This window comes from Anas platyrhynchos, chromosome 4 (assembly GCF_047663525.1).
Source record: "Anas platyrhynchos isolate ZD024472 breed Pekin duck chromosome 4, IASCAAS_PekinDuck_T2T, whole genome shotgun sequence".
Lineage (NCBI taxonomy): Eukaryota > Metazoa > Chordata > Aves > Anseriformes > Anatidae > Anas > Anas platyrhynchos.
In genome coordinates this window covers 47,503,502-47,529,550 of record NC_092590.1, presented here as the reverse complement: position 1 = coordinate 47,529,550, position 26,049 = coordinate 47,503,502, and the positions used below count along the sequence as shown (strand labels likewise).

At 37.4% G+C, this 26,049-nt stretch overlaps 2 protein-coding genes and 2 long non-coding RNA genes across 8 annotated transcripts in view; 2 read left to right on the top strand and 2 right to left on the bottom strand.

Moving 5' to 3' along the window:
* USP53 (ubiquitin specific peptidase 53) overlaps positions 1-17,253 on the top strand; it is a 38,377-nt gene extending 21,124 nt beyond the window's left edge. For all 3 annotated transcript variants that reach the window (XM_038178857.2, XM_038178858.2, XM_038178859.2), the window contains 6 exons: positions 545-694; positions 1,760-1,903; positions 2,140-2,872; positions 6,229-6,302; positions 12,218-12,317; positions 13,126-17,253. In XM_038178857.2, the coding sequence (XP_038034785.1) occupies positions 545-694; positions 1,760-1,903; positions 2,140-2,872; positions 6,229-6,302; positions 12,218-12,317; positions 13,126-14,110 (2,186 nt within the window). In that variant the 3' untranslated portion in view covers positions 14,111-17,253. The remainder of the gene's footprint in view (positions 1-544; positions 695-1,759; positions 1,904-2,139; positions 2,873-6,228; positions 6,303-12,217; positions 12,318-13,125) is intronic.
* Positions 17,254-18,341: 1,088 nt separating this feature from the next.
* Positions 18,342-19,461, bottom strand: LOC113843586 (uncharacterized). Its single transcript, XR_003497122.3, has 2 exons — positions 19,000-19,461; positions 18,342-18,893 (listed from the first exon to the last, which is right to left on the bottom strand). It is a non-coding gene; the product is annotated as an uncharacterized lncRNA (long non-coding RNA).
* A 690-nt stretch (positions 19,462-20,151) lies between these two features.
* LOC140002474 (uncharacterized) overlaps positions 20,152-26,049 on the top strand; it is a 107,532-nt gene continuing 101,634 nt past the window's right edge. For all 3 annotated transcript variants that reach the window (XR_011809153.1, XR_011809154.1, XR_011809152.1), the window contains exon 1: positions 20,152-21,084. This is a non-coding gene — a long non-coding RNA (uncharacterized lncRNA). The remainder of the gene's footprint in view (positions 21,085-26,049) is intronic.
* FABP2 (fatty acid binding protein 2) lies at positions 21,626-24,393 on the bottom strand. The gene is given in 4 exon segments (NM_001310343.1): positions 21,626-21,864; positions 22,743-22,850; positions 23,461-23,633; positions 24,301-24,393. Coding segments are annotated over 4 exon segments (399 nt in total). The 5' UTR covers positions 24,368-24,393; the 3' UTR covers positions 21,626-21,813.

Below are 26,049 nucleotides of genomic sequence, written 5' to 3'. Positions count from 1 at the left end.
AGTTCTTTCAGAAGAAAATCTAGTATATTTGTATATGCAAATGTTCTTAAGCATGTATTGGTACATTGAAAATACTGCTTAAAACATTATTAATTTAAACTCATCCATCATCTTTTTAAAATACTGCTTAAAAATGCTTTTTATAGCATTTTACCAGAGCTTAATACAAATACAAAGAGATATTTGGAGTGTGTGTTACCATATGTGTATGCACATGCACTTTTTCTAAACTTTAAATATAACATACAAGTAATGTAAAAGGCCAATTGAATTTGACATGTATCCTCTTTACATAATAAGTCGCAATAGGACATGCACTGCTTCAGGGAAGGAGTGGAGCCTATTCTACTGCAGCCTGCCATTATAAATATGGCAGGATACAAGATGTTACAAAACCTTACTGCCTAGCATATTGAACTGTGGTGGGTTGCTTGTTTCTTTTTGTTTTCTTAATCCTAAATTAAGAATTCGGTTTTGAATTTACACACTGGAAGATTTAAATTAGTAAGCCTCTAATTCTAAAGACAGATATGTTGTTTGTTAGGGTTTGAGAAGCATTCTGCTCCTAAGTCAGACCACTTGAAAGAGAATGGAATTGGAGACTCTGCTAGTCAAAGGAGTAATAAAAAACTTCAGCCAGATAATTCAGCCTTCAGCAGAAGCCACATTCAGGCTAGTGGCGGTAGAGGTCCAGGTATGTACCTTCCCTCCCCTCCCCCAACCCCAATATGTGGCTTTTTATGAAATATTTATGCTGGTGCCATAACTACCCCTCATTCTTCCTGTACTAAAGTGCTGCTTGAGGCCTGCATCCTTTTCTCAAACAACTTCATGCTTTCCAGCCATGTTGTCAGTTAAAAAGCCCATTAGAAAGTTTAAACTGATATGATCTGGTGGAGCATGTGGCTCTGCAAATCATTGGCTGTTTGGGGGAACACTGTTTCCCAACAGTATTGTGATATGCAGTATTATTTTTAATCCTGTATATTAACTGATGGTTATGTTTGGGGGGGGGAAATACTTATTTTATTATTATTTTTAAAAGGCACGTTTAACGTATTTTATAATCTATTCTGTCGGTAAACCAGACTTCCAAAACCAACGAACCAAAAAAGCTTTAAGTAGCAATACTGGGGAGTGACTGCTGTCTCATATGTCTGCGCATTTGCTACAAACTTCCCATACTGGGAGAGATGTTGGCTCCTCTTACCTGAGAGATGTTTCCCTTCTGTCTTTTCTTTCAATGTTGAATTGCTAAACCTTTTCAAACTTGAGAATGCACATCTTGATAATTCTTTTTTTGATGAGGTGATGACCCAAAAAGTGAGGAATTTGTTGTCCTTAAGCAGTGACTACTGTTTTCTTAAGAATAGAACTTCCCATTTAGACAAGATTAAACTTGGATTAATTTTGTAGTATAGTTCATAAAAGTTGAGGTAAACAGTACATGCTTTGAAAATGGCTTGAGTATTCAGTCTTAAAAAGACACTCCTTTAAGACATGCCTGAGGTAATGCTGCTTTGGTTGCTTTCATTAGCTCTGTTTAGTGGACTGCTTGGAGATACCTGTATGCTCGTACCTGTGCTATACATCTTCTGTTTTCCTAAGAATCTGTGGTTTATAATTCATTAGTCTTTTTAAATAGTGCTAATCATAAAATATAAATGTTATGACACATACATGCAAATACAATTGTGTATTTTGATCATGAATAAGTTTTTATTAATGATAATTGACAAAATATATATATTTTTTGCAGCTAAGTTAGTTTACAATGATCAAAAGGACAGGCTAAAGGACATATCCCGAGAGTGTGCTCAGAAAGCTGCTGATATGAAAAACTTCTCATCTTTACGAAAAGATGCTGACAGAGGACCAAGAAAAGAGTCTGGGAGACAAAGAGGTACACTTTAAAAATATGACCAGAGAATCAATGGTTTAAACAGGTTTTAGCACCAAGATTTTTTTCCTTCGTTCTTCAGTTTGCAGTGTTCTGAAAAGTGTACTGAATTTGTTGAGATAATATAAGAAAAATATGTACTGAGATTAATATTTGTTATATTATTTTTTGTAAGTTAAATTATTTGTGAGAACTTTAATGCAGCTTTTTTTTTTTTTCTCCCTCTTCCTTCTTACCAGATTTAACCGGGGAAGATCGTTCCTATTTTAAGTCAGGATCTCCGCCAGTTGGGAATGGACTTAGACAATGCACTGATCAGCGCATATACAGCAGTCAGGGGAGAGGACCATATAAGCATGACAGTGCACCTCACCAAGCAAAGCTTTCTGTACCGGTGCTTGGAACAAATAAAACGGAAGCTTTTACAGCTGGGGAGAAACCAGTGGTTAGGACCCGGACTGATGGTGTCACTGGCTATGACACAGACTGCAGTCAAGACTCTAGAGACAAAGGAAGTATCATCAGCAGCAGAAGCAGAAGTAAAGGCTGGAAACCCATGCGGGAGACGCTAAATGTAGACAGCATTTTCAGTGAGACTGAGAAGAAACAGCATAGCCCGAAGCACAAGGCAACTGCGAACAGTAAGTCTAAACATGAAAAAGAACGGAGCTTTAACCATTGGCCAAAAGAGAACCAAATCCAGAAATGTTTAATGACTATATACGAAGATGAAACAAAACAGGATACAGGAAGTAGAAGCTCTTTGGATTCAGAGGGGAAAGGCAACGCTGAAAAAATCAAAGGCTTTGCAGAGAGAAAAATCCATGGTGATAACTGGCAGATCCAGAGGACAGAATCTGGTTATGAAAGCAGTGATCATATCAGCAATGGATCTGCAAATCCAGACTCTCCTGTTACTGAAGGAATCAATCCAGCTGAGGTCAAGAACGTTAAAGACGGCACTTCCTGCAGGTAATGCTAGTTCTCGTAAGAACTTCTATAGATTGTACAGAAAAATAAATTATGTTCGTGTATTGTTTCATATACAGTCAAGTAAGTATACTTTTGGAACTTTATACTTTTTATGCTATGTATGTGGAAAACTAGCAATATATCTAGAAATATGAATGCAGTTGTGAGTCTTGTCTTATCTTAACTCTGAGGCTGCAACAGTATTCAGTTCTGTTTGGCAGGTGCTGAGCCAGAGCTTTGAAGCCCTGCTGAGGGGCAGGGGTGTTAATTTCAAATAATTGCAACAACTCTTTAATTACAGGGGTTTCAAGCTGCAGGTAACTTGCCACCTGCAGTGGAATACAACTGTCTATACAAATCATATCTGTAATAGTTGTATGGACAGGCCCTTAGTGAAAAGATGGGAATGGCAGTACATGACTCTTGTGTATCGTTTCTAGTCATTGTTCTGAAATTGAGATTTTTAGAACACCTAAGGTATATATTGGTCACTTGATAATTGGTTGAGATGTTTGAAATCTTTGCTGAGAAGTGTAAAATTACTAAAACTGGCTTAAAAAAAAAAAGAATGGTTAGCAGCCAAATTTTAGTGAACTTTCTAAGAATTGCAGTAACAAGTATGCTGTCCAGAGAGGTTTTGGAGTCTCCATCTGCAGAGAAGCTCCTAACCCTGAATGTGGTCCTGAGCAGTAGCTGTTCTGGCTGACCCTGCTTGAGCAGGGGGTTGGACTAGATGATCTCCTGAGCTCCCTTCTGACTTAAATGATTCTATGGTGCTGTGAGATAAAGTTGTCAACCTTCTGCATACAGTTTTCTGCACTGTGTGTCTTAAACTGTATGTGGAAATTAATTCCTACTAGAATCTATATATTCTTATTCTGAATTTTGTTTATATCCATAAAATGGAAAAGCACAGTTATTAGACCAAACTTAGTCACAAATGATTGCTAGATTTGAGCATGATTTGGACACGTGTTTTCATCTGACTTTTTTTTTTCTTACTGGGGAAGGGAGTGGCAGGTACAAAGAACAAAACTGCTCTGACCTCTCTAAGTAGAGATGCAAAATTTAAAATGCATTTCATAAAGCATGTAGAAAGATATCAAAGCAAAATTTTGATTTAAAACATTCAGAATTCACCTTCTGGTTGAAATAAAATGTCTCTGATTATTTTGGCACTTCAAGAAAGCAAAAACAATCATTTGCTTAGTTCTCAGTTTCCCAAGGAATTATTTTATTTGGCATACAGAAGTTATAAAAAAAGGCCAAAGAAACAGACTTACCAAGACAGGACCAAAGGTTCATCTAGAGTACTTTCAGTCTGCACCAGTAGCCAGCAGCAGGTGCTTATGGAAAGAGTAAAGAGGATAGTAATGGTTGTATTTTGGAGCTGTATTCTTCTGACCCTAGTGTACTTGGCTGTTTTATGGACTTTCCAAACGGGAGACTGAGATTGCGGTATCCAGTTCCAATTAAAACACTTTTATTCCATGCCTTTATCTTTCCTTTCTCTGTTCCTCTCTCTGCTCCTGTCCCTCCCAACCAACTAAGCAAAACTACACCATGCAAAACCCTTATGGGCTTTATTTGAATAATGATATGAATAAATATGAATATTTGAATAATGATACAAATAAATGCACATACACTCCCTTTAAACCATGTTTAGAATTGTGGTTACTATAGCTGCCTTGAACAGTGATTTCTACAGTTTAACCATGTTTTTTTAAAATGTCCTTCAATAGGTAACTTAATGAGATGACCAAATACTCCTTGTATCTTTTTTGAGAGACTTGTAAATGTAAATAACATGATTCATTAGGAATCTGCTTACACTGTTGTTTAACCTTTTGTCAAAGAAAAAATATACTTTATCTAAATACACATGATTTCTTGGGACTTTCCAGTTTTATTGGGTGACCAGTAAAACTTTAGACCAATAAAATCTTCTGAAAGATTTTATGTGATTGGTATATAGAAATGATTGACAGTACCAATACCAGAATCCAAAGGAATTACTTGAATTATTTGACAAGGTGGAAAAAAATGACTTCTGTTTTCCTGCCTTTTAGGTTCTTTCTGCCTTTTTCTTTCACTGTTTTTCTTGCTTTCCTGTCCTTTCAATAACAAGTCTTTTATAGCAAAGTTGCCACCATGTATCTTCTCTGCTTTACTTTGGAAGAAGGAAGGAAATAGCAGGGTGTTTGTCAGCTCCCTGTCAGGGTTGGTAAGGCACACTTTTTGCTGAACTAGAACAGCAAAAGTTAACAACTCTGCTGAATTTTCCTCTTGCATCTGCAACTGTAATCTTCTGGTTTTCTTCCAGTTTGAGGAAAAAGTGAGAGACCAAGTGGCGATATCAATTCTGTTGTTGCAACAAAGTATGAATATAAAAGCAATAAATAGCAAAAATAATGCATAGCAAAATGTGAAACTAGGAAAACGGACGAGATAGAATGTTAGCTAACAAGTTTCACGTATTTAAAATGTTGAGGGATTTCTGCACTGAATTCAAGCTTCTCATAAATGCTGCTGTATAGGTGTTTCACTTTGAAATAATCAAGGTGTAACCTATTAGCACTGAAAATTTGTTTTGGACATGGGTGATAGTGATGATAAATTGGAATAGACTACCACACTGGTAGTTTCCTTTTGCTGCACTAAGTGGTAATTATTGGGGGGGAAAAAAATCAAATAAATGGAATTGTGTGTCATCTGTTCTGCTTGAAAATCACTCTTGAAAAAAGATATTCAAAACAGTTGTGCTTTCTCAGTTGTGATCTCTGTTAGTATGCACTCTTTAAAAATTTTATGAAGCTTTTTCTGTTTATAGTGAGGAAAAAGTGCAGTTTGTATTCCTTTCTCACTAGTGACACATTTCTGTTAAGTTGTTGATAGCTTTGGAAATCGACTGTCTTTATTAAGCAGACCAGGGTGATACTACACAACAAATTATCTTGATTATTTCTGCATTGTGCAGTGGACATCCTGCTCCTCTACAGTGGGGCTGGGATGAGTGGGCATGTGCAATCTCCAGAACAAACTGGGATACACCAGCCCCATGAACTGTACGTTTTTCAACTGTCCACATTAAAGGATGCAGTTCATCCTAAATTCATCTGCGTCATTGCAGCCTGTCATGCATGCTAGGTGTGTTAAAAGTATTCAAGTGCCACCTTCACTATTTTATGTATCTTCTGTAAAGCATTTTAGTCAAAAATGCGGCAGTAATGATAACAAGCGCCAAAATTACACACAGGCAAAATTTTTATGCTTGCATGCATTCAAGGAAGTAATGTTTGTGATCACATGGCAATAGTTGAACCTTTCAAATTATGCGTGTGCTTATTTTACAGTGAGCAGAACTTGTCAACCAAAAAAGCTGAAAATGTGTTACATTCCGTATCCCAGCAGAACAGAAACTTTTATGGTAAGAATTTTAACTTGTATAAAGAATAAGAAGCTTTCTAGAAATAATTTACATATACCAGTATTGCAATACTAACATACTGATATCACATAAGAGATAGATTTCTGATTTTTTTTATTTTATAATGTTGCTGCAAGTTTGTCCTGATATTTCATAAAAGTGAAAAATGTATAAAAGTTATCATTTTAATGGCAACACATAATGTTGTTTGTATCTAGGTCAAGAAAGGCATGGAGTTGGTGGCTGTTTTGTGCCAGTGTGTAACTTCTACTGGCTGGTGTAGGTTTTCTGTACAAGCACCAGAAACACAAGTTTTTACCAGTACACGTGATTTTTGGATGACGTTATGCTGGCATTCACTTTCGCTGCCTTTAATCAGTATTTTCTTTTTAATCCAATGCAAATGGTTAAATGTGAATGCTCATCTCCAATGCACCCCCCCCCCCCCCCCCAAAAAAAAAAAAAAAAGGCAAAATTAAATGCAGTCCTTCTGTCCATTCCCCGTGTCTTCCCAAAAAAAAAACCACTTCCATGAGTGTTCTTAGTGGATACTAAGGAAGATTTTTTTTAAATGTCTGGGTATGCTGTGGTACCCTTTCTTTTCCTTTAAGATAAGAAGCAATATCAGGAAGAAACAACTTGTAATAAGGAAATCTACTTCCTTTTACATACTAATATGTCTGCTGCGTTTTTATAAATGCCGTGGCATATAAATATTATAGGTCAGCATGAGGCCAGCCAAAATCATTATCTACTGTTGCTGGAACAATGGAATAGTGCTCGTACAAAGAGGTGCAATAAATATTAAGACACTTCCTCAGGAAATGTTTGATTTTTTTATAGGTATCATACTACTTTTCAAAGAATTGTATACTACAGATTCTTCTAAGACTTAAATTTGAGAGAGGTGATGCATATGCCATACCACATTGTTATTCCAATTACTTTTTGGTTGTAAAAAGAGAACTGATTTGGTGGTGTTTTTTTTTTTTCATCTTGACAAAAGCAAAAGCCCTCAAACCCAATTTTGCATGGAATGCAAAGATCTAATTTTGTATGATATTTTTTCTACTGTAGTTCTGTAGTATAACTATTTTTATCATTACTAATGGAAAAAAGTATATAAACACTGGGGTAGCAAAGAAGGAAAAAAAGCCACTACTGAAAATATAAAAAACCCACTGTCAGAATGAGAAATAGTTGGGTTCAAACAGTGTTCCAATTTATTGCTAAATATTCCCTAGAGATTACTGTGTACTGTACTTGATTATATTTAAAATTTTGATCATGTTACAAATACTTCTTCAAAACTGTTACCTATTCCAAGTGATCCTCACAGTTATCATAAAACATAATTGTCATAAAGCATTGGTGTAAAATTCCCATCTTTCCATTAATTCTGTTTCACTAACTGGTTTCGTAACAAAACCATATTAATTCTAAATTAAACGTGAAATTTTCATGTGTGCATGTTTTGGAAAACCACTTTTACTGTAAAAGATAAATGGGCTGAAAAGAACTCTGAATAATTTGATTACGTACATGGCCAAGGTTAAAGATTTAGACATAGGTTTTTTGCTTGTGTAAAAAGTGTCAGAACACCTTTAGGAAAAAGAGTAGTAGTCATTTACAGGTACCAGTTGTACTGCCTTATGTTATGGTTCTGAATACATAGAACTGGTAGGTAAATACCATATAGATTCCTAGAAAATGGTACTTCAACAAGGAAATATCTAGTCCTTTCTGAGAGAGGAACAAAACATAAGAAATGTTTGTTAGCTGCTCCTGGCAACTTGAAAAAATAACTTACTGTCTCTTCTTGAGAAAATAACCTTGAACTTTTAATTATGCCCACTGTTTGCATAACTGTGCTTTGCCAGTTCCCGATTTTAACAGGAGCTGAATGAGGCTACTGTTCAGTGGTTCAGGAATTGTGTCCTTGACTTACAAAAATAAACTTATTGTTAGAACATTTTAAAGATAGTAACGTATCACACAGTGGTTATGTAGATCAAATGGCTGCTTCTTTCACTACTAGTAAGCAGTAGATAACTTGCACTAAAGCAAATGTCCCACATGGCCAGCAATTAAACCTAGAAACTGTGTTTTCTAGATTTTATTTTTTTCAAAGTTCAGAGTACTTTTTGAACTATCCCTTCAGTCAAATAAAACGGTAATTCAAATGGAGTGAACGCTGATTGGAAAAAAAAGATGTGCTCAGCATCAATGCCTTAAGTTAATAATTCGTTCCATTTGAAAACAATTGCATCGCATTTGCAGAGTGGTGTTTTTAATATTGTAAATCCAGAGCTTTTTCTTTTAATAGTTGTTGAGCTCACTAGTATGAGACAATTTCAACCAAAATCTTGAATCATTCGGAAGCTCTTGTGAATATGGAAACAACCCCCAGACTGCCTTTAATTCTTTGTGACTTCAGAAAACCATACTTCTGAAAAAAAAACACACGTATCATCCTAGGAAAAACATACAGTAATATTTAAAATGTGCTTCTAAAGGAAAATCCAGTTGTTAACCTTTCTGCTGCTGTCTCTGTCTATTTTGTTTGAAGAACTGAGTAATGAATTGAAGCATCCAGCTACTTACTTTCCTTAATGCAAACCAGAAATAAACAAATGTCTTTCTGTAGTGTCTATAAATGACAGATGAAAGACAAACAAAAACCCTCAGAACGAAATTCTAAACTTTGAAGGTTTCCAAATGCAGTCAGATAAGCCTCAAAGGTTGAAATTTTAAGTGCTCTCATTTCTGTTGTTCACTTTATGAATATAAGAAGTTTGAAATTTAAAATCAACAAAGCAAAGGTTAAGGTTCAGATTTTTAAAATAAAGACCCAATAAACTTGATAGGAAGGGCAGATCGTAATGAAGGGAGGATAACAGTTGATAGTCTGGTGAGTTGTTTCACTTCAGAACTTACTTGAGCTCTCACATGTGCAAGTATTTTAAAAAAAAAAAAAAAAAAAAAGTAAAGCTGTATTTTCATTTTGCCTGGATGTTAAGAGCCAAGGAAAAAAAAATCTGCTAAAAAGTATATAATAAAAGTTTTACAACTGCATGTTGTTCTAAAAAGAGAGTTTATTCAATAAAATGATTTTTTTAAAAGATTTTTTTTTTAAATACAGTATTTTTAAACAAATTATAATGTGTTTACCTTCTTTTCTGGAACAGTTTTTGTTCCACATTTCCAAAGCTTCCAGTAAGTTCATCTGTGATTTCAGTTGAACACAGAAAAATGTCCATGTGCAGGGAGAAGAATTTACCACAGGACATTCTTACTGGCAACTTAAAAATAAAATAAAATAAAACAACAAAAAACGCTCATCAGGAAATCAAAACTACAGGAAACATGCAGCTAAAACATTAGTAAGAATTTGATATATTTTTTTTATGTACAGAAATTGGGCATTGCAGAATTGTACAAATGTTCTGTATATGTAAATTAAGTCATTATAGGAAAAAAACTTTTGCTTTACTTGTTGGCTATAGAATGGGTATTAATCTTTTTACAAATCTAGATCGGCTATTCAGCTGTGAAAATAGCTGTTGATAAATCTTTTAAGATTGGCTTGTATTTGAGAAACCAGAGCTACCTTTACTTATTGGTAAGCTGCTTGTGACCTGTTGATAAGGTTGTCAGTCTGCAGCTGAGCACAGTGCTCATGTGTCCCATATTTGGGTTTGCAAAGAATCTGGAGCCAAAATTCCCTATAGAGCCTGCGCCTGGTTTTAACCTTGCATGGATCTCATGTCAGCAGAAGAGAAAATAACACGTCTATTTTTAAGTTAGCTGGAATTCTGAAGACAAATCACCTGGTATTGCTGAGCAGCTTTGGTTGAGTGTGCCATAAGCATGCTAAAGAAACAGTTTACTACCCTTTGCTGCCGCCTCCTGACAGATTTATGATACTGCCTCTTGGAAGGACTTAATGTGCTAAATTCCTTCAGAGTTTGTCTTGGAATGCACTTCACATCAGTCGGGTTTTGGAATTAAAGAGCAGTTGTACATGTATGGTCAACTTGTATGTGATTTTTAAGTAGGAATGCTCTTGTATAAAAACCTGTATATTCAAAGACTTAAAAACATTAGCTACAGACATGGTTAATCTAGAAAATTATTTGACTAATTTATTCCTAGACTGTATGCTGAAGGTGGGTCTGTGATTAAATACCAAACTGAAAATATTCACAGGAATTAATGCGACAGGGTCTGTATTTTTCTCAGTAAAGTGATTTACAGTTCATTAAAATCTGTAGCAGAATGAAATGTTTTCTATTTGATTACCTCAGTGTTAGTTATCTCTGATGCCATGGCCTGCTGGAGAAGTTTTGAACTTCCTTTCAGGTTAGTCACTTGACCCTTGCCAGTGTCACAAGGGCACATTCAGTAACCATGTTTTCACATAAGTGTTCTTTCTAGGGTTGTGGTACTGTTTACCATGCTGGAATAGCAAGAATTTTTTTTAGTTTCAAGGCTCGAAGGAAAGCTGTATTGAAGGCTTTGTCTCTTCAGGTATATGCCTTTTTAGCCTCTACAACCTGTGTCTTTGTCAAAGATTTAACTTCTTTAATCTTTTATCTGTTAAAAGATAGGGCAGATACTGACCCTTGAAGTAAATCTCCAGCATTGCCCCAAAGTTTTTAGTTTAGTTCTCCTCTGTTGGGTTTTTGACTCAAGTCAAAAATGAGTTCATGAGTCAAAAGAATGCTTCCAAGACTTAAAAACTGGGAAAAATAAAACATGCAAATAATAATATATATTAAAAAACCCACAACTTATTAAGATTACATCAGTTAAGAATAGATACAAATTTTTATAGCTTTTGCTGATTAAAAAGAGGACAGCCTATGTTAGCTAATTTCCAACAGGGTAAATTAGTACTGCCTGCTGAATCAGATCATTCCACTGGAATTCAGGCAGTGTAGGCTGCCTTTTGTGAAGTACATTGCCATTTTTTATGAAATAAGCAAAGTAGTTGTATGGATATAGTCCATACATTTACAAAATACAACTCTGATTGACTGCAGAGCAGGTGACTGGTTATAATGGACCAATTATTGCATTAGGAAGACTTACAGTAACTATCTTCCAACAGAAGGACCATTGCTTGTCAGTTGCCAAGAGTGTGTTTTCTTCTGTGTGGTGTCAACATGGATTCTTCAATGCTTCTTTTATTCACTGTTAACTAGGAGCTGCTTTGTTCAGAAGTTGTGTATTTTTAGAGAAAAATTCTTTGCTTTTGTCTGTGAATAGAAGGAGCTTCTAGAGTGTGTGTAGTACTGCTGGCCCGAGCACTCTTATGTTTGTGCTTAGGGCATGTGAGTGAGAATGCTCTCTGTCTGCTTCATATCTCTGCAAACTGTACAGTTATTGTAGGAGAAGTAACAGTTCTAGCATTTTTTAAATGTTTCAAGGATGCATAATGCATTTCTCAAAGAAACAAAACACAAACAAAACCCCACTCTTACAGTATACATTCTAATTTGTTAATAAGTCATGTGAAAATTCAAAAGTAGTAATATATTATTACAAAATTTATTTTGGATATCTGAATAAAGGTGCTTTCATTAAAAACTATTTTTGAAAATGTATTTGTAATTAGATGAAATGTATCTTGAAAATATCTCTATAGGACGTAAACTGTGGACAAAATTGTGATAATTACCTCTTTTCCAGCAACATTTAAAAAAGAGAAAGAACGTTTCCTCCAGATTACTGTGGATGAATATAAGATCTGATCTGTGAAGAATTTTTTCCAAAAATGTTATTTTGACTTCTGTCAGATCTTGACAAGAATTAAGTTTCTTGTTTTGTTGTGTTTTGTTTGTGTATAACCTCTAAGAAATCACAAAAGAGTTGGACTGTATTGTGCTTTAAAATATTTTTTCCACCCCCAGACTTGAGGAAGGACCCCATCAGTTCAGAAGTTAACTACAAACCTCACGTTAATTTCCCAACAGAATTACATTTGCAGGTGCCCAGTCCTCCAGTGAAGAGGTAACTAATACTAATATTAATTTACTATATAGTATTATTTAAGAAAAAAAAATCTGTAATGCGATAGTAATCAATATTAAGTATTGTTAAAGTATAGTTAAAAAAGATAAGGTATTAAATCTTTTTTGACAGATAATGCCTCTTGCATTTTACATAATTTATAGGGATAAAAGTTTTGTTCTTGGAAAAAAATAAATTAATTTTGTTATTTAGTGGATGGAAGCAAATAATTTATGTAGGCATCTTACTGGAGCAATGGGTTTTAATATTTTTGTTTTGAATTTGTATTATATAAACAAGTATTGGTTAACCAATTTTGTGGTTAATGCAATAACCCAATAAAGTTTTCAGAAGTTTGGCAGGAAGGGGGTATTGTCTGTTTAGAAGCTGCTGCAGTATACCTGTTGTTTCTGATTTGAACTGTAAGTGCTCAGAACCTCTTGAAAATCAAGAATTAAAATGCAAGTTTAGTTCCCCAAAGTAATACCTAGCATTTGAAAAATGGAATTATCAGCTCAAATCGTAAGGATGCTTAGAAGAAAACCAAATTCATATTTGATACAGTCCCGAATCTTGAAATAATTTCTTTATTATGACTATTTAATATCCCACAAAGTTTTCTGGGGACAGTGTACCTTTCAAATGAAAGAAGCTCAGAGTGATTTAATGCAGCTTTTAATTAAATGGCTTATGTCAGGTCAAGAAGGCAGTGTTACCAGAGCTGTCACTGTAAAAGTTGCTTGCGTCATTTGTCATTGTTATTCCAGCTTTAATGGATACTTATGTCCTCTGTGTTTTTGTATTTTAGAGCTGAAATGCCTGAGAGTAATAGGAAACTTCTCCCATCATCAACTCTACAGCCAGTTCTTAAAGAGGTGGTGAAGTCAGAAAGTAGGAACAAGGCAAACGAACCAACTTCTTCAGAGTGGCTTAATCCAGACAGGTTTGAGAAGATGAATGTATCAGTATATTGTGCTGATGGCGTACCCCACCCTTATACAGAAAACATCTGTGGAAGGAAGCCAATCAACAATGATTTTCACTCCTCCTCCCATCCACAGCCTCTTCATGCAAGGACGTTTGTTCCCAAGATGGGGTTTTTGGCTTCTGTGCCGCAGAACCCACTGGAAAGGCCCGTTGTGCTGCCCCCTCCCTGCGAGCGTGCCGGGCACCCAGTCCGCAGGGCAGATGCTCTTTGGGTGCCAGAAGCGGTTTACCAAAATCTTCCTCCCCCTTTACCTCCAAAGAAATATGCTCTGAATGTTTTGCCAGGATCAGAAAGTAATTCAGCAGCTGATGTAAAAGCGACAGAAGCATTGCAAAGTAACCCATTAAGGCAGGCAGGTACACCTTTGAAGTCTGCATCAGAAGCAAATGTATTTACAAACGAACAAAGGCTCAAAGAGCCATTTCAAGGGAATGAGTTGTTTGTTCATAAACCGGATTCTCCACCTAGCTTATCAGTTAATGACTTTTGGACAGTGTCTGAGAACTTCTTAAAGAAAGGATCTCGTCATATGGGACCAAGTGCTGGCTATGTGGATGGCAATGACAGTGTATCCCTAACAACTTATTTTTCAGTAGACAGTTGTATGACTGACACATACAGGATGAAGTATCATCAGAGACCCAAGCTGTATTTTACCGATAGTGGAAGCTTTCACAAAGAAAAGCATCCACCACCAGCTGGAGTAGAACTGAATGCTCCCTACCATGCTACTCATGAGCCCAGGCATCCCACATCCGAGCAAAGGTACAAGGCAAATGTGGAAGGTATACATTGCAGTAGATAGCTATAAAAATAAAAATCTGGATCTGACTGTTGCATTTCACATAGTCTGTAGATGGGCACAAGCCTTGAATCTCTGTAAGTCGGTACCCAGTTGGCTGTACTTTGCCTAGGAGTTATGACTCTGTACATGAATATGCAAATAGGTGAGCAGAGGAGAAGAGGTGCTAAACTTCTGGTTCTTTGATTTATTACTGTAGTTGCCTTAATGCTTACCTCTGTTACTTGTCTCATCTTCTACACTTTAGGTTGAAAATGGTCCCTTTAGGTATATGCATTTTACATGAGTGGGATCAACTAGATGTTACTGATTTATTCTTTTCTAAGATTTAAATAGTTGCAGTTTAAAAAGCGTTCCTTCGGACTGTGGTCACTAAATACTTAAACAAAAATGGTAAATGTATTACCGTATATAATGCAGTAAATACAACGGAGCAGTATTTTTCATGACAGGTAGCAGGACATTGTTTCTTCATCTGACTTCTCTGAGAGTCTGTACTTTCACAAACCTTCAAGTGTCTTTAAAACAAGGTCGTCCAGAGATCTTCTAACTCTTTTAAAAGCCTTAATAATAATTCTTTACAAACTGTTTTGTTTTGCAAATGCTAGGAAAGATTTTTGAAGGGAATTCAAGTAAATGGCAGTAATGTTATCCTATTAATATACCTGCTCTGTTTGTACACACTTTTGAACTTGCACATTTATGAGATTTGTTCACCCTATAAGCTATATACTTTAACTTAGTCAAATTAAGTTTAACCACATAAGCTACAAACTGGTATAGGAAAATAGGATGCTAATTTTAAAATATGGATGTGTTATACAGTTATCATATATGCATTTCGGTAAGGTTTTGGAATTACAGAATCATAAAACAGCCCAGGTTGGAAGCAACCTTTGAAAGATAATCAGGTCCAATGTTTCTTGTGAAAAGGCAGCTTAGATGAGATTATCTAGCATCCTGTCCAACTGAACCTTGAAAATCTCCTTTTATTGGTGGCTTTCAGGATGTGATTGGACAGGATACTAGATAGGTGTGTCCCTATGGAGGTTGTTCCAGCAATTGATTGTTCTCACCGTTAATAAAAATAAAAAAAAATAAAATCCTAGATCAAGATGAAGTCTTTCTGGGTGCAACTTGTGACCCATTGCCCCTTGTCTTCTCCATGTGTCTCCTTGGGGAGAGTGAGCTTCCATCCTGTCTGTAGCCTCTCCTTAAGTACTTTAGGCATATTTGCTGTTTATGTTCTGTTCTGATTTATTCTACAGTTGCACACAAAGTCAGTGTTGCTATTTATTGAACTTCCTATCTTTTCAGCTTGACATTTTAAGCAATGTTTAATAGGGATCAGTCATAACTTTATCGACATTTTTTTCCATCTTCGGAGCAGTTCTACAAATGGCTAAGTACTGTAATAGCAGGGAAGTCTGACTGAACCTGCAGCCGTTCAGACTTAAGGTGGCACGAGAAGAGGTTCCTCTCTTTCTCTGTTCTAGCACTCTGCCTGCCATTTAGGCAGGTCTGGCATTTACCGTGTCTTTTGGTAACCTGACTTACTTCATAATAAAAGAAAATAAAGCAGATTTATTTGGCATTTTTTTGGTTAGGAAGTTAAATCAGTGCATGGAAGTATTACATGATTGCTGAGGCAAAGCACATGGAGCAGTGAGGATGGGGGAGGAAAGAAGGGTGAATGTGATTTTACCCTCCTGGTGACCCTGAGTGTTAGAAATGACCTCCTGTGTCTTGTGGTATCAGAAGCATTGGCTTAGGCTTCTGTTCCAGTCTGTTGTAACACTGCACAATGTGTAATTTAGAATTAATGTCAGGAAGTCCTGACACGATCTGGAAAAGCCGAACCTTATAATTATTTGTGTTAAACTTAAAATTGGGGTGGTGCTGATGACATCTAAACGTAAATGCCTTTTAGCTAAGAAAATAATGCAAGCAGGTTAAAAATGCATGGTAAACACACTTGATTATGCTTGCACTGTTAGTTCAGAGGCTTTTTTAATGTTTATAAAACTTATATGAGTTTTAGTGCTTCAACAAAACGTTGAAAATTGTTTATTTAGTGTGATTAACCAAGTTCCACATTTGGTTATTCTTTAAGGTCAGTGTTTTAAACTACTTCTAACTTATGCTATAAAACTGGAACATGATGTATGCAACAAACCAGGTATCTTAATCTTATTTTTGTCGTCTTGATCAAAACTTATTGTAGCACTTGGAAAAAAAAAATATCTAGAGTTTATAGTGCAAATAATTATGCATGTTTAGGGTTCCAGCATGGTTGCTGGAAAACAGCAACTTGAAATTATCCTTTCCTAAGCAAATCAGTGGAATAGAGGAAAAAAGCCTTGAACATGTAAGAACTTGGAAGATTCCTTATTGTAGTATTTTTGAAAGATTTCAAAACTTGTAAATTAATCTTTTCTAGTGTACCTACAGCCATGTTACATAATATACATAGCCAGTTAAGTAAAACTGTCTTCTAATACTTGTGTAAAAAACAAAGATTATAGAATTTGTATATAATGTATAATTTGTAAAAATGTTTGCAAAAATCTTGTATTTGAAATGACAGTATTTTTATGTATAAATAGCACAGCAACAACTGTGAATGATAACAGCTATTTTTAAACATGCGTAACAATGTTCATACTTCTGTACAAAAAGCAATATGAATGCCTATTACTGATGCCAATGAACTTGGTTTCCAGTAAGCACAACTGGTAAACTTATTTTTAAAGTAGCTGCAGTAATTTAGATGTACTTCTGTCTTCTTGCTTTGCTTGAAACAATCTTACCAGACAACTACTTAGGTGACCCATGTTTACCAGGTATTTAATAGTAAACAGACAGCTAATTCAGGCACCTTTGTTTTTATATTTGACTCTGCACTCCGTGTATGTATGTAATATTTGCTAATGAATATGTGATAACTTGTTTTGACTTACCTAGGGTGCCTATTTATTTTTTTATAAATGTCCCCTTCTGGCTATAGATTTGTATAAGAGCCTAGATGATTTTTGTAACAGTAAATACATTAACAAGTCTTGTAATTAATATATTTTTCAGTCTTTAGAATTATTTTCTTGCAAATTCTGCTTGTTCAAACTATCAGATTAAAAACTTAAAGTATCTTTGTCTCTGTTCTTTCTGTATGTCACACCCAAACCCCCACCAAGATCCCCATACCTTGGCTTTCCGAACTACATTTTTAAACGATGATGGTTAATACTAATGCTTGTAAGCTTTGAAGAGAAGGTAGTTGTTAGCATATTTGAAGTAAAATTCATTTTCTTAAATACTGGTTTGTTAATAAGCTATTTAGCTATTTACCTATTAAAATTGATTTATGCATTTTGTACCATAATCCCATAGATCTGGTGACAACTGGTGGAGTATACTTTATAGCTCTACTCTATTAGGGGTAAGTGAAGTGAAGTTTGCTTCTGTATGCATATTTAGGTACTCCAGGGGTGTATGAAACAGCTTGAGCTCAAAGTATCAGAAGCCTGTGCTTTGATAGCTTTGTTTCCTGAGACACATAAAACCCTGACTTTCAAACCTGGCTGAAGGAAAAATATAAATGGCCACGGAATAGCTTGAGCTTTCTTTTAACCTTCTAAAGTTGATTCAGTCAACATTTTTTCTCAAGTCTGCCTTATAAAAGAGAAATGGAACATTACACTGCTTCCATAGTAGGTTGTTCTGTTGAGATTTCAGTGTGAAATTGTGTTGGGGAAAAAAACACAGTAGCGAACTTGTCTCTTTAATAGTCTCATTTGAAATAAAAGTTAAAAAACAATTTTCCTCTGTGTGAGAATGCAAACATAGTTCAGTTTTTTTCTATCCTGAGTCAGAAATGCTAAAACCACTTTTTAACGAGTACTACCAACCCCTGTCATAAATACTAGCAGGTATAGGTATAAAGCTTTAAGCTCACTTCTGAACGCATGAACCTGATAGATAATTGAAGCTATTATCAACTGAAGAATTGTTTAGGAATAAAAAAAAAAAAGTGTACCCACTTTCATGACTTGAAACCTATTTAACTCAATAGCAGCCTCTTCTCAATGTGTTAGAGGATGCTGAATGCCCTACACTTGAGTCTCTGAAGTCCAGTTATATTTTGTATCTATTCCCAGGGAAAAAAAAAAAATATATATACATATACTTCTCACAATTAAGGGTATTTACAAGGGAAAACTACACAAGGCAACTGAACTGCTTCCACCCATAGTTAAAGATTTTATTTCTAAAACCTGATAATCTGGTAAAGATCTTACTCTGTGTACTTAGCTTACAAAATTCTGATGGGGAAACACAGAAGTTGAAGGGCTGGTACTGCTTACAGCTGCTCACAGATTTAGGGAGCAGCGTTCTTCACATGTAACCTGCCTAGGAAGGCTCTTCTCATAACCTCCCTCCTTCGCTGTTCCCAGCCAGGTGCTCAGCACTGACTAACTCAGTCAGTGGGGTCAACGTGAGACAGCAGAGCTACATTTCATCTTTCAAGCAATAAGGCCTGCGTTACAATTCCCGTCTCCATGAGAGCCGCATTTTATTGTCAGTACAGTCCGTCCTGCCGCTCGCTTTTTTTACAAAGAGCACGCGTCTCCACAGATACTCAGGCACAAAGGCGCAGCCGTCCCGTCCCGTGGTCTCCGAATGCACAGCGCGGGGCGGGCGCGGCTCCCGCTTCGGGAGGTCCCCAGGTGCGAGCGGCGGCTCCCCACGGCCGCCTCCTGCCGGGCGGCTCCCGCCGCTCTCCGCGGCCCTGCGGGGCACAGAGACGCCGGGTCAGGGGCTCCCCGCGGCGCGGGCCCGCCTCAGCACCCCCGGCCCGGCCGGGCCCTGCCCTGCCCTGCCCGCGTCTCCCCGACCTCAGGGCAGCAGGTAGATGAACACGAACAGCGCCAGGTCGAAGAGGACGAAGAGCCACAGGTCCAGCCAGTACGACTGCCCCGACAGCGCCGGCGCCGCCACCGCCGCCGCGTCCCGCTCCGCCGCCGCCTGCTCCCGGCGCCGCGACCCCGCCACCGCCGCCGCCATCTCCTCACGCAGCTCCGCCACGGCACGGCGCGGGGGCGGCGCTCACTGCGCAGGCGCCTGCGGCCCTTCCGCACGCGGAGCCAATGGGAGGCGAGCGCACGTAGCCGCGCGGCCACACCCCAGGGAGGGGCTGCGGCTTCACGTGACGGCCGTTGGCGGCCGTTGGGAGGGGGCTGCCGCTGTGGCAGCTTCCGTCAGCCCTGTGCCGCAGAGTCAGCGCTGCTTCTGGCAGTCTGCGCAGGGATCTGTGTGGGAATAAACGTTCCCCGCTTGCCGTGTCAGCTCCGTGGAGGGCGGGGGGCTTGCTGGAGCAAACCGAAAGGCTCCCCTGGGAAGTCTCGGTGGGAAGATACCCAGGGAAAACCTGCTTGTCCTCGCAAGCTGGTGGCAGCTCGGACACCTTCAGGCAGCGTGGAGGAATTCATGCACGCCGTGGGTTTTAAAACACGCAACTGCATAAAAAATTCAAAGAAACGAAGCTGCACAGCCTGTACCGCCCTCTGACAGACCTGCCAGTTCACTCGGAAGGAGTGCGGTTTTCATTCTGTCTAGAAGAATGACTAGAAATTGGTGATTATACTAAACAAAATCACCTTCATTAGAGCTATTAACCACTTTTAGCCTTGCATCAAGAGAAAAAGCAGTGCTGCGTGCAGATTACAGTTGATCCTACCTCAACTATTAGAGACTGAATCTTTACTTTTTTTTTTTTTCCTTATTTTTAAAGTACAGCTTCTGCCTGCAGCTGCCTGAAGTATTTGGGGTTGTTGAATACTTTTTAACTTATATCTTCAGGTTGTTTCTCACTCCCTTCCTATTAATTTACCTTTCAGTTAATGGCCTTGCATGTAATCCAGAATTTGCTAAAATAATTTCTCAAATATTAAAAAACAAATAAAAAGCCCGCAAAACAACAACAAACAAAAAATCCCACCTAGTAATTATCCCTTCTTTTTGTTTAGCTTTTCGTACATTTTCTCTCCAATCTTACATCTCTTACAATCAATACTGGAAACGAGAAAACCCGGATTGTTTTGACGGAGGATGGGGCTCCCTAATCTGAAATCGGATCCAGTTGGCGTCATGAGAGCCTTTTGCCAGAAGAGGGAGCTCTGAGACCCTGAAGACTACAAAAGCATAGGCTGGAGAGGCTTCAGCTGTAGAAATAACCGAAGAAAGAACATTCTCTTTTCTACCCGGCGTAAAGACAGTCAAAAGAGCCAAGAAAGTAATGAATGGAGGAATTAGAAAACAAACAAACAAAAAACTAAAAGTGTAAATGTGCCTGTTAAGAAACAATATTTGATGCCAGGAGCTCCAGCAGCATATGAATAAGCAGACAGCAGAAGGTTATTCAGCTGCTTCCCATCCTGAGGGAATTGTGTGCTGATGTGCTGTAAGAGATTACAGCTGCACTCGTGCTGTGGGTTAGAGCTCGGGGCTGTCCTCAGGTCCCCGTGGAGGTACAACCTTTTAGCAAGGTTCTTACATGGCTCAGCCTTTTTCTCACTGTGACATTAGAAGGAGGAAGGTGCAAAGAGCTCAGAAACAAGCAGAGAGTCCTGGGGCATGTTTGCTGCAGGACAGAAGTGCCCGCAGTGCCCAGGTGTGTTCTGCTGCTGTGTCAGCGACCGTGCAGGGCTGGAAGAGGATGCCCTTTAGACATGGGGACAAAGACTGGATCGCCACAGGGAGGCTTAGTTATGGGGACACAGCAGATCTAGACTAAAGCTGACCCTCATGAGGCATTTTTATTGCCACCCCTAGGAAATAATGCGACTCAAGGGAGTTGAGTCTGGGGTGAAATCAGCAGTTACAGACTGAGCGACGTGAGCAGAACGTGGTACATGCATTTGTCACCCATCAGAAGCACCAGTACTTGAAGCCAGCTTTGTCTGAAATCATTCTTTATCGCGGTAAGATACCTTGAATATTTTTATTCATGGCCTGAAAAGAAGTCTCTGACATTCTTCCTGAAACAGAATAATTTTGAGCCCTAATGTATTGGAACAATTCCAAATCTGTATGTTTTAAAAGCATGTCCACACTTTAAAAAACAAATATAGTGAAATTGCTTTATGTGAGATATCTGTATGTCATCAGCAAGTGCTTGATATTACTCCTATTGATATCAGCAAGGCATCAGAGATATCATTTGAACCACTGAAGTGAGAAGTATTATCTGACCATATTTTTATTTACTGTGCATTTATATTTACTTATAAGAGTTTTAGAGGCTTGGGGGTTCCCAGGTTTCTTGTAAGTTTTACCATCCTTATTACACAATGCTCAGCACACAGAGAAACCTTTAATCAACATAAATATAATGGTAAGCAAACTAAGTCACCATTTAAGAACCAGCGCAAAAATATTTAAGTTCTGATTATAGAACATGATTTTGCCAGCCTTTCACAGTCAGGTAGGACTTCATACAAATAACACTTTAGCATTTGTTTCAAATTGTAATTGAATTTTGTTTATTCAAGGCAAAACACTAAATGTAAACAAACATGTTTTCAGTAGCAGTAAGTGATCACAACTTTTTAGGTGCTGAGAGAGGATAAAAGGAAAAACAACACAGTATATGTAGAAAAATGGCCTTTTATCATTGAATTTCAGTTCTAGTGCTGTTCTGGGTGAAGAATTTAGCACTTTTTGAAGAATCTCTTGGCTTCAACTCCTTCATACACGTAGGTCTGTTCAGAAATTAAGAAGAAAAATCAGTGACTGCTTTCATAAAATCTAATTTCACAGATTCTATTGAGAAACAGCAGAGGCAGTTTAATTAATTGTGGGGCCTACAGGACCTCATAAGGGCTCTGAGGAAAGGAATGTAAGGAAAGCAGCCTATTGACAATAGCCATAAATTCTCCATGCAAACATTTTTTTTTTTTTTTTAAGAAATGTGAGAGGTTAGGCTGTATGATTTTGATCTCAGATCTCACACCTGGTTATTTATTTTTAAGAAGTTTGTGTCCAGCTAATGGAAAAGGATCCTGAAACATTGTGATTCACTTCAGTCTCTGGCTTTACTGCAGAGCAGTGAGATATTTCCCATTTGTCTCAAGCTTTCCCTTCTGTCATCCACCCAGCCCACCCCAACCCCAACCCCAACCCCAACCCCAAGCTTTGTTTGAAAAGGGCACTTATCAGACACTGACCACATTATCCTGTATGAGCTCCTGCAGTAAGGCTTTTAGAAGTCAGAAAAGGGCCCTCGCACTGAAGTATGTATATGTATACTTATATATATACCGTATATATATGTATACATATATATTATGTATGCTATATATGTAGTATGTATGTACCTTCCATATATAGCTTGTATTCAGAGATGTCAGAATGTGTTGATAAGATACAGTTTACATAGGTAGGAAAAAAATCACATCTTAAAGTTTTATTTTATAGTTTTAAATTTTAATTTATTACTAGACTTGAGGATTCTAACTGAAGACAAATGAAGTTACTTGGCTTGAAGAAAGTACTTTCTACTTTCGAAACAGCTCTGAAAATGTGCTTATTTTCAGGTTGTTATATATTTAAGTTGCATATGAGTGACTGCTCAACTCACCTGAACGAGTTCATCGCCGACGATTTCTCTGTATGCTTTGAGTGGCTTTCCATTATCTTTTCTTGTAAATGTTCCTACAAGTTTATCTCCTTCCAGGTTCCAAGAACCCTATGATGGGAAATATATATATATTTTACAATAAACACAGCATTATGTGTTTATTTTGATTTGATTTAAATATATCTGATATCTGATTTGATTTAAAGACTACAGGAGTGCTTTAAGGTGAGCAGAGATTAAAACAGTATAATCAAGTTTTTATGACATAGTTGGACAGGATATAAAAATGAAATATTAATAAAACCAATAGTTTATTTAATTCTCTATTTGTCAAGCTAATTTTTTTAGTGCTCAATTGATTTTACTTTTTCTCTGTATAGTTAATTTCTTACAATACCCTCACTACACTCTAGGTGGTGTACTTGAGTATTATCAAATGCGAAATTGCACGTGCCTGCGTTTTTGCATGTGAAGATTGCTGGATATCCTGCTTTTGGGGCACTTTACAGAACGCTGAGCTTCCTGTTACAGTGTTAAGCCATTAATAGTTAAAACTAATTTGTGATCTTGTATATATGATGCAAGCATTCCTGGACAGTCAGACTTTAAAAGTCAAATTTAAATTAGAACCTAGGAAAACAGGTCATTGATCCTGAAATTGTACTTCAGAAAGCTGTTACTATATAATAAATATATAATCATATAAAAAGTATCTTACAGTAAGTTCAGTCCCATCAGCCAGACTGTATTCAAAGCTGACTCCCAGAGTGAATTCAATATCGATGGTACGGAAGTTGCTTGATTCTTTGACAATAAATTTGTTTCCATCTTGTTGAATAGTGATCTTCAGATTATCATGGGCTCCTAACTTCCTTTTCATGACGTTAACACCTGGAAAAATCAATTAACATAAATCAGGAAAAAAAAAAAAAAAAAAAGAGAACATCATATTTGCATCTTTGTAGTGACATTTATGTGGTCAACTGAGTTTAGCCCAGCAATCTGACCCAGATTTTTATTCTTCTCCACCTTTTACTGAGGCAGTGTTCAGTAGTACATATATAATACAAACCACTAGCCAACTGGAATCGTTGTTTATATCCATATTACAGGCATTTTGTACAAGCTTGAAGTAAGCATCCACATGTTAAAATGACTTGAATCATGTGTGTTCTGTAAAATTGAAGACCAATGGTTTCCTTCCTCCCTAGTTCTTAAACCAGTTATATGTTATCAAAATAATATCCCTGGTATAGAATTCTGTTTTAAGTTTACCATTCAAATTCTCTGAACATTTTCCACTAATGTAATCTTAGAAGTCTTAGAGATTCTTCTGCTGAAATAACTCTACTGGAATTAGCTGGATTGTTTAAGATAATGTAATTAAAATCAGAATCTTTTTCTACCTCTTTGTAGAATCTTTTGGAAGTAAATGCAGGACAGTGTACTAGGACAGAGTAGCAAACAGGATAAGACAAGTTAGCCACAGACAGCTTGAATTTGGAGTCAGCCATAGCAATATCAAGCTTTTAGAAGGCATTGGAAAAGTAAGGCTTACCCATGGTCTCCATGAATTTTTCATAGTTTTCATTTCTGTCTACTTTCCAAGTACCATTAAACGCCATCTTTCTGTCTGTAGGAGGACTTCCGTGAAGTAGCCGAGCTTTGCAAAAAGAATTTATAAACTGGCTTATCATGAAAGCTATTTACACAGTGATGTGGCTGGCTAAAGCTCAACTGTTGTGCTGATCTTGTCAGGGAGAGGTTTACTGTAGTTTAATCAAATTTTCAAATCGTGACCAGACAGCATGCTGAATCTCTCCCTTATTGCCCAAAATGATGATAATATCTTGATTACTCTTCTTTATAAACAATCATTAATCCATTCATTTTTTTTTCATCCTATTTGACTTCTGGTAAAAATTGTCTATCTAGTGAAAGTAATGATTAGGCTAAGAAAGTTTACTGACATTTTCTCTCTCTGGTGTATAGAAGGTCATGCTTGAGGGAGAGTCTCTATACAACTAGAGAAACTCTATTTACCCAACAAACCAAACAGAAATCTCTACCTTGTCTATTGGCAGAAATCTCTTCTACTCTACATAATAAACATCGAGTGGAGAATTTACTGAGTGTCTGCATGTAGTTTCAGAAAACAATTCAGTTTCTTCTTGTCTAGTGCTGAGCTATGAAAATTGTGATGGTGTTCTGTATTCATGTGCTCACTCTGTTTAAATTCTGAGCAGTTTCTAAAGATTGTGTATACAATCTTTAGATAGCACACTCAGCGTACGCTATCTGTTTTACCCATTCCTACAATAAAAAAAAAGATGCCACAAAGTGAATATACATGATGTGGTTGATTTCCATAGGTCCCAGGTTTTGGCTGTTCAGGGATAATGCTGACCTTTACCTACCCTTACTTAGCTTCTTTCCCACACAATGGCTCTTCTTAAAACTGAGCAGTTTGCCTGTACCAAATTTGTCTGTAGCAAATTTAGGGTTATAAATATGCTGTTCTTATGGATGGCATTAGCTTTACTGTCTATTAGCTTCAAAATGTAAATCCTCAATGCTGAACTGAATTTTGCTTAGCACACAGGTGATGGGGTTGTGCTCTGCTTAATGAATTTTAACAGCCTCGTGTTATGATAATCTTGTCCACCTGTGGATTCCTGACTGCAGCAGGAGGTTTTACTGAGGTGCAACCCAGTGATACTTGCTAGTTACCAGAATACTGTGTTTTTTCCTTTCAGTCAGCTTCATTTTGAAACCAATGCTAATGTTATGTGCCGAATGCATGGTTCCTGGGAGGGCGCTGTACCCCCAGGGGTTGTGCAGCTGGGAGAGAGCAGAAACCCCCAGACATAACCCTTTTCTGCATGACAAGGTTTACCCGCAGGTGGCAAGGATTGGGGTGGTGCATGTGTCCTCTTCAGACTGCAGCTTGTCCTCTCATCTTCCTCTGTTCCAGCTACTGTAGTTCCCGTCCCTTGTAGCCACAGTCTTTCATCTTAGAAATGCCTTTTGATTCTAAGACTAAGAAGAAGCAGTCTTCCATTCTTCCTGTACCACCTACCTGTTCTCTTCCTTTCCTTCTTCTAATCCTGTCATTTGACTTAGGGAAATATACACCTGCTAGTCTGGAGATTGGAACTGGATAAAAATCAACGAGTGCTGAGGTTGGAGATGTGCAGTTGTATTAGCACCATGCTAAACCCAACTCAATGGCTCAAAGAATATCACAGCCCATGTCCAGTGCTGTGCTACTCAAGGACACCCATCTTACCCTTCAGCCAGCTCCAAA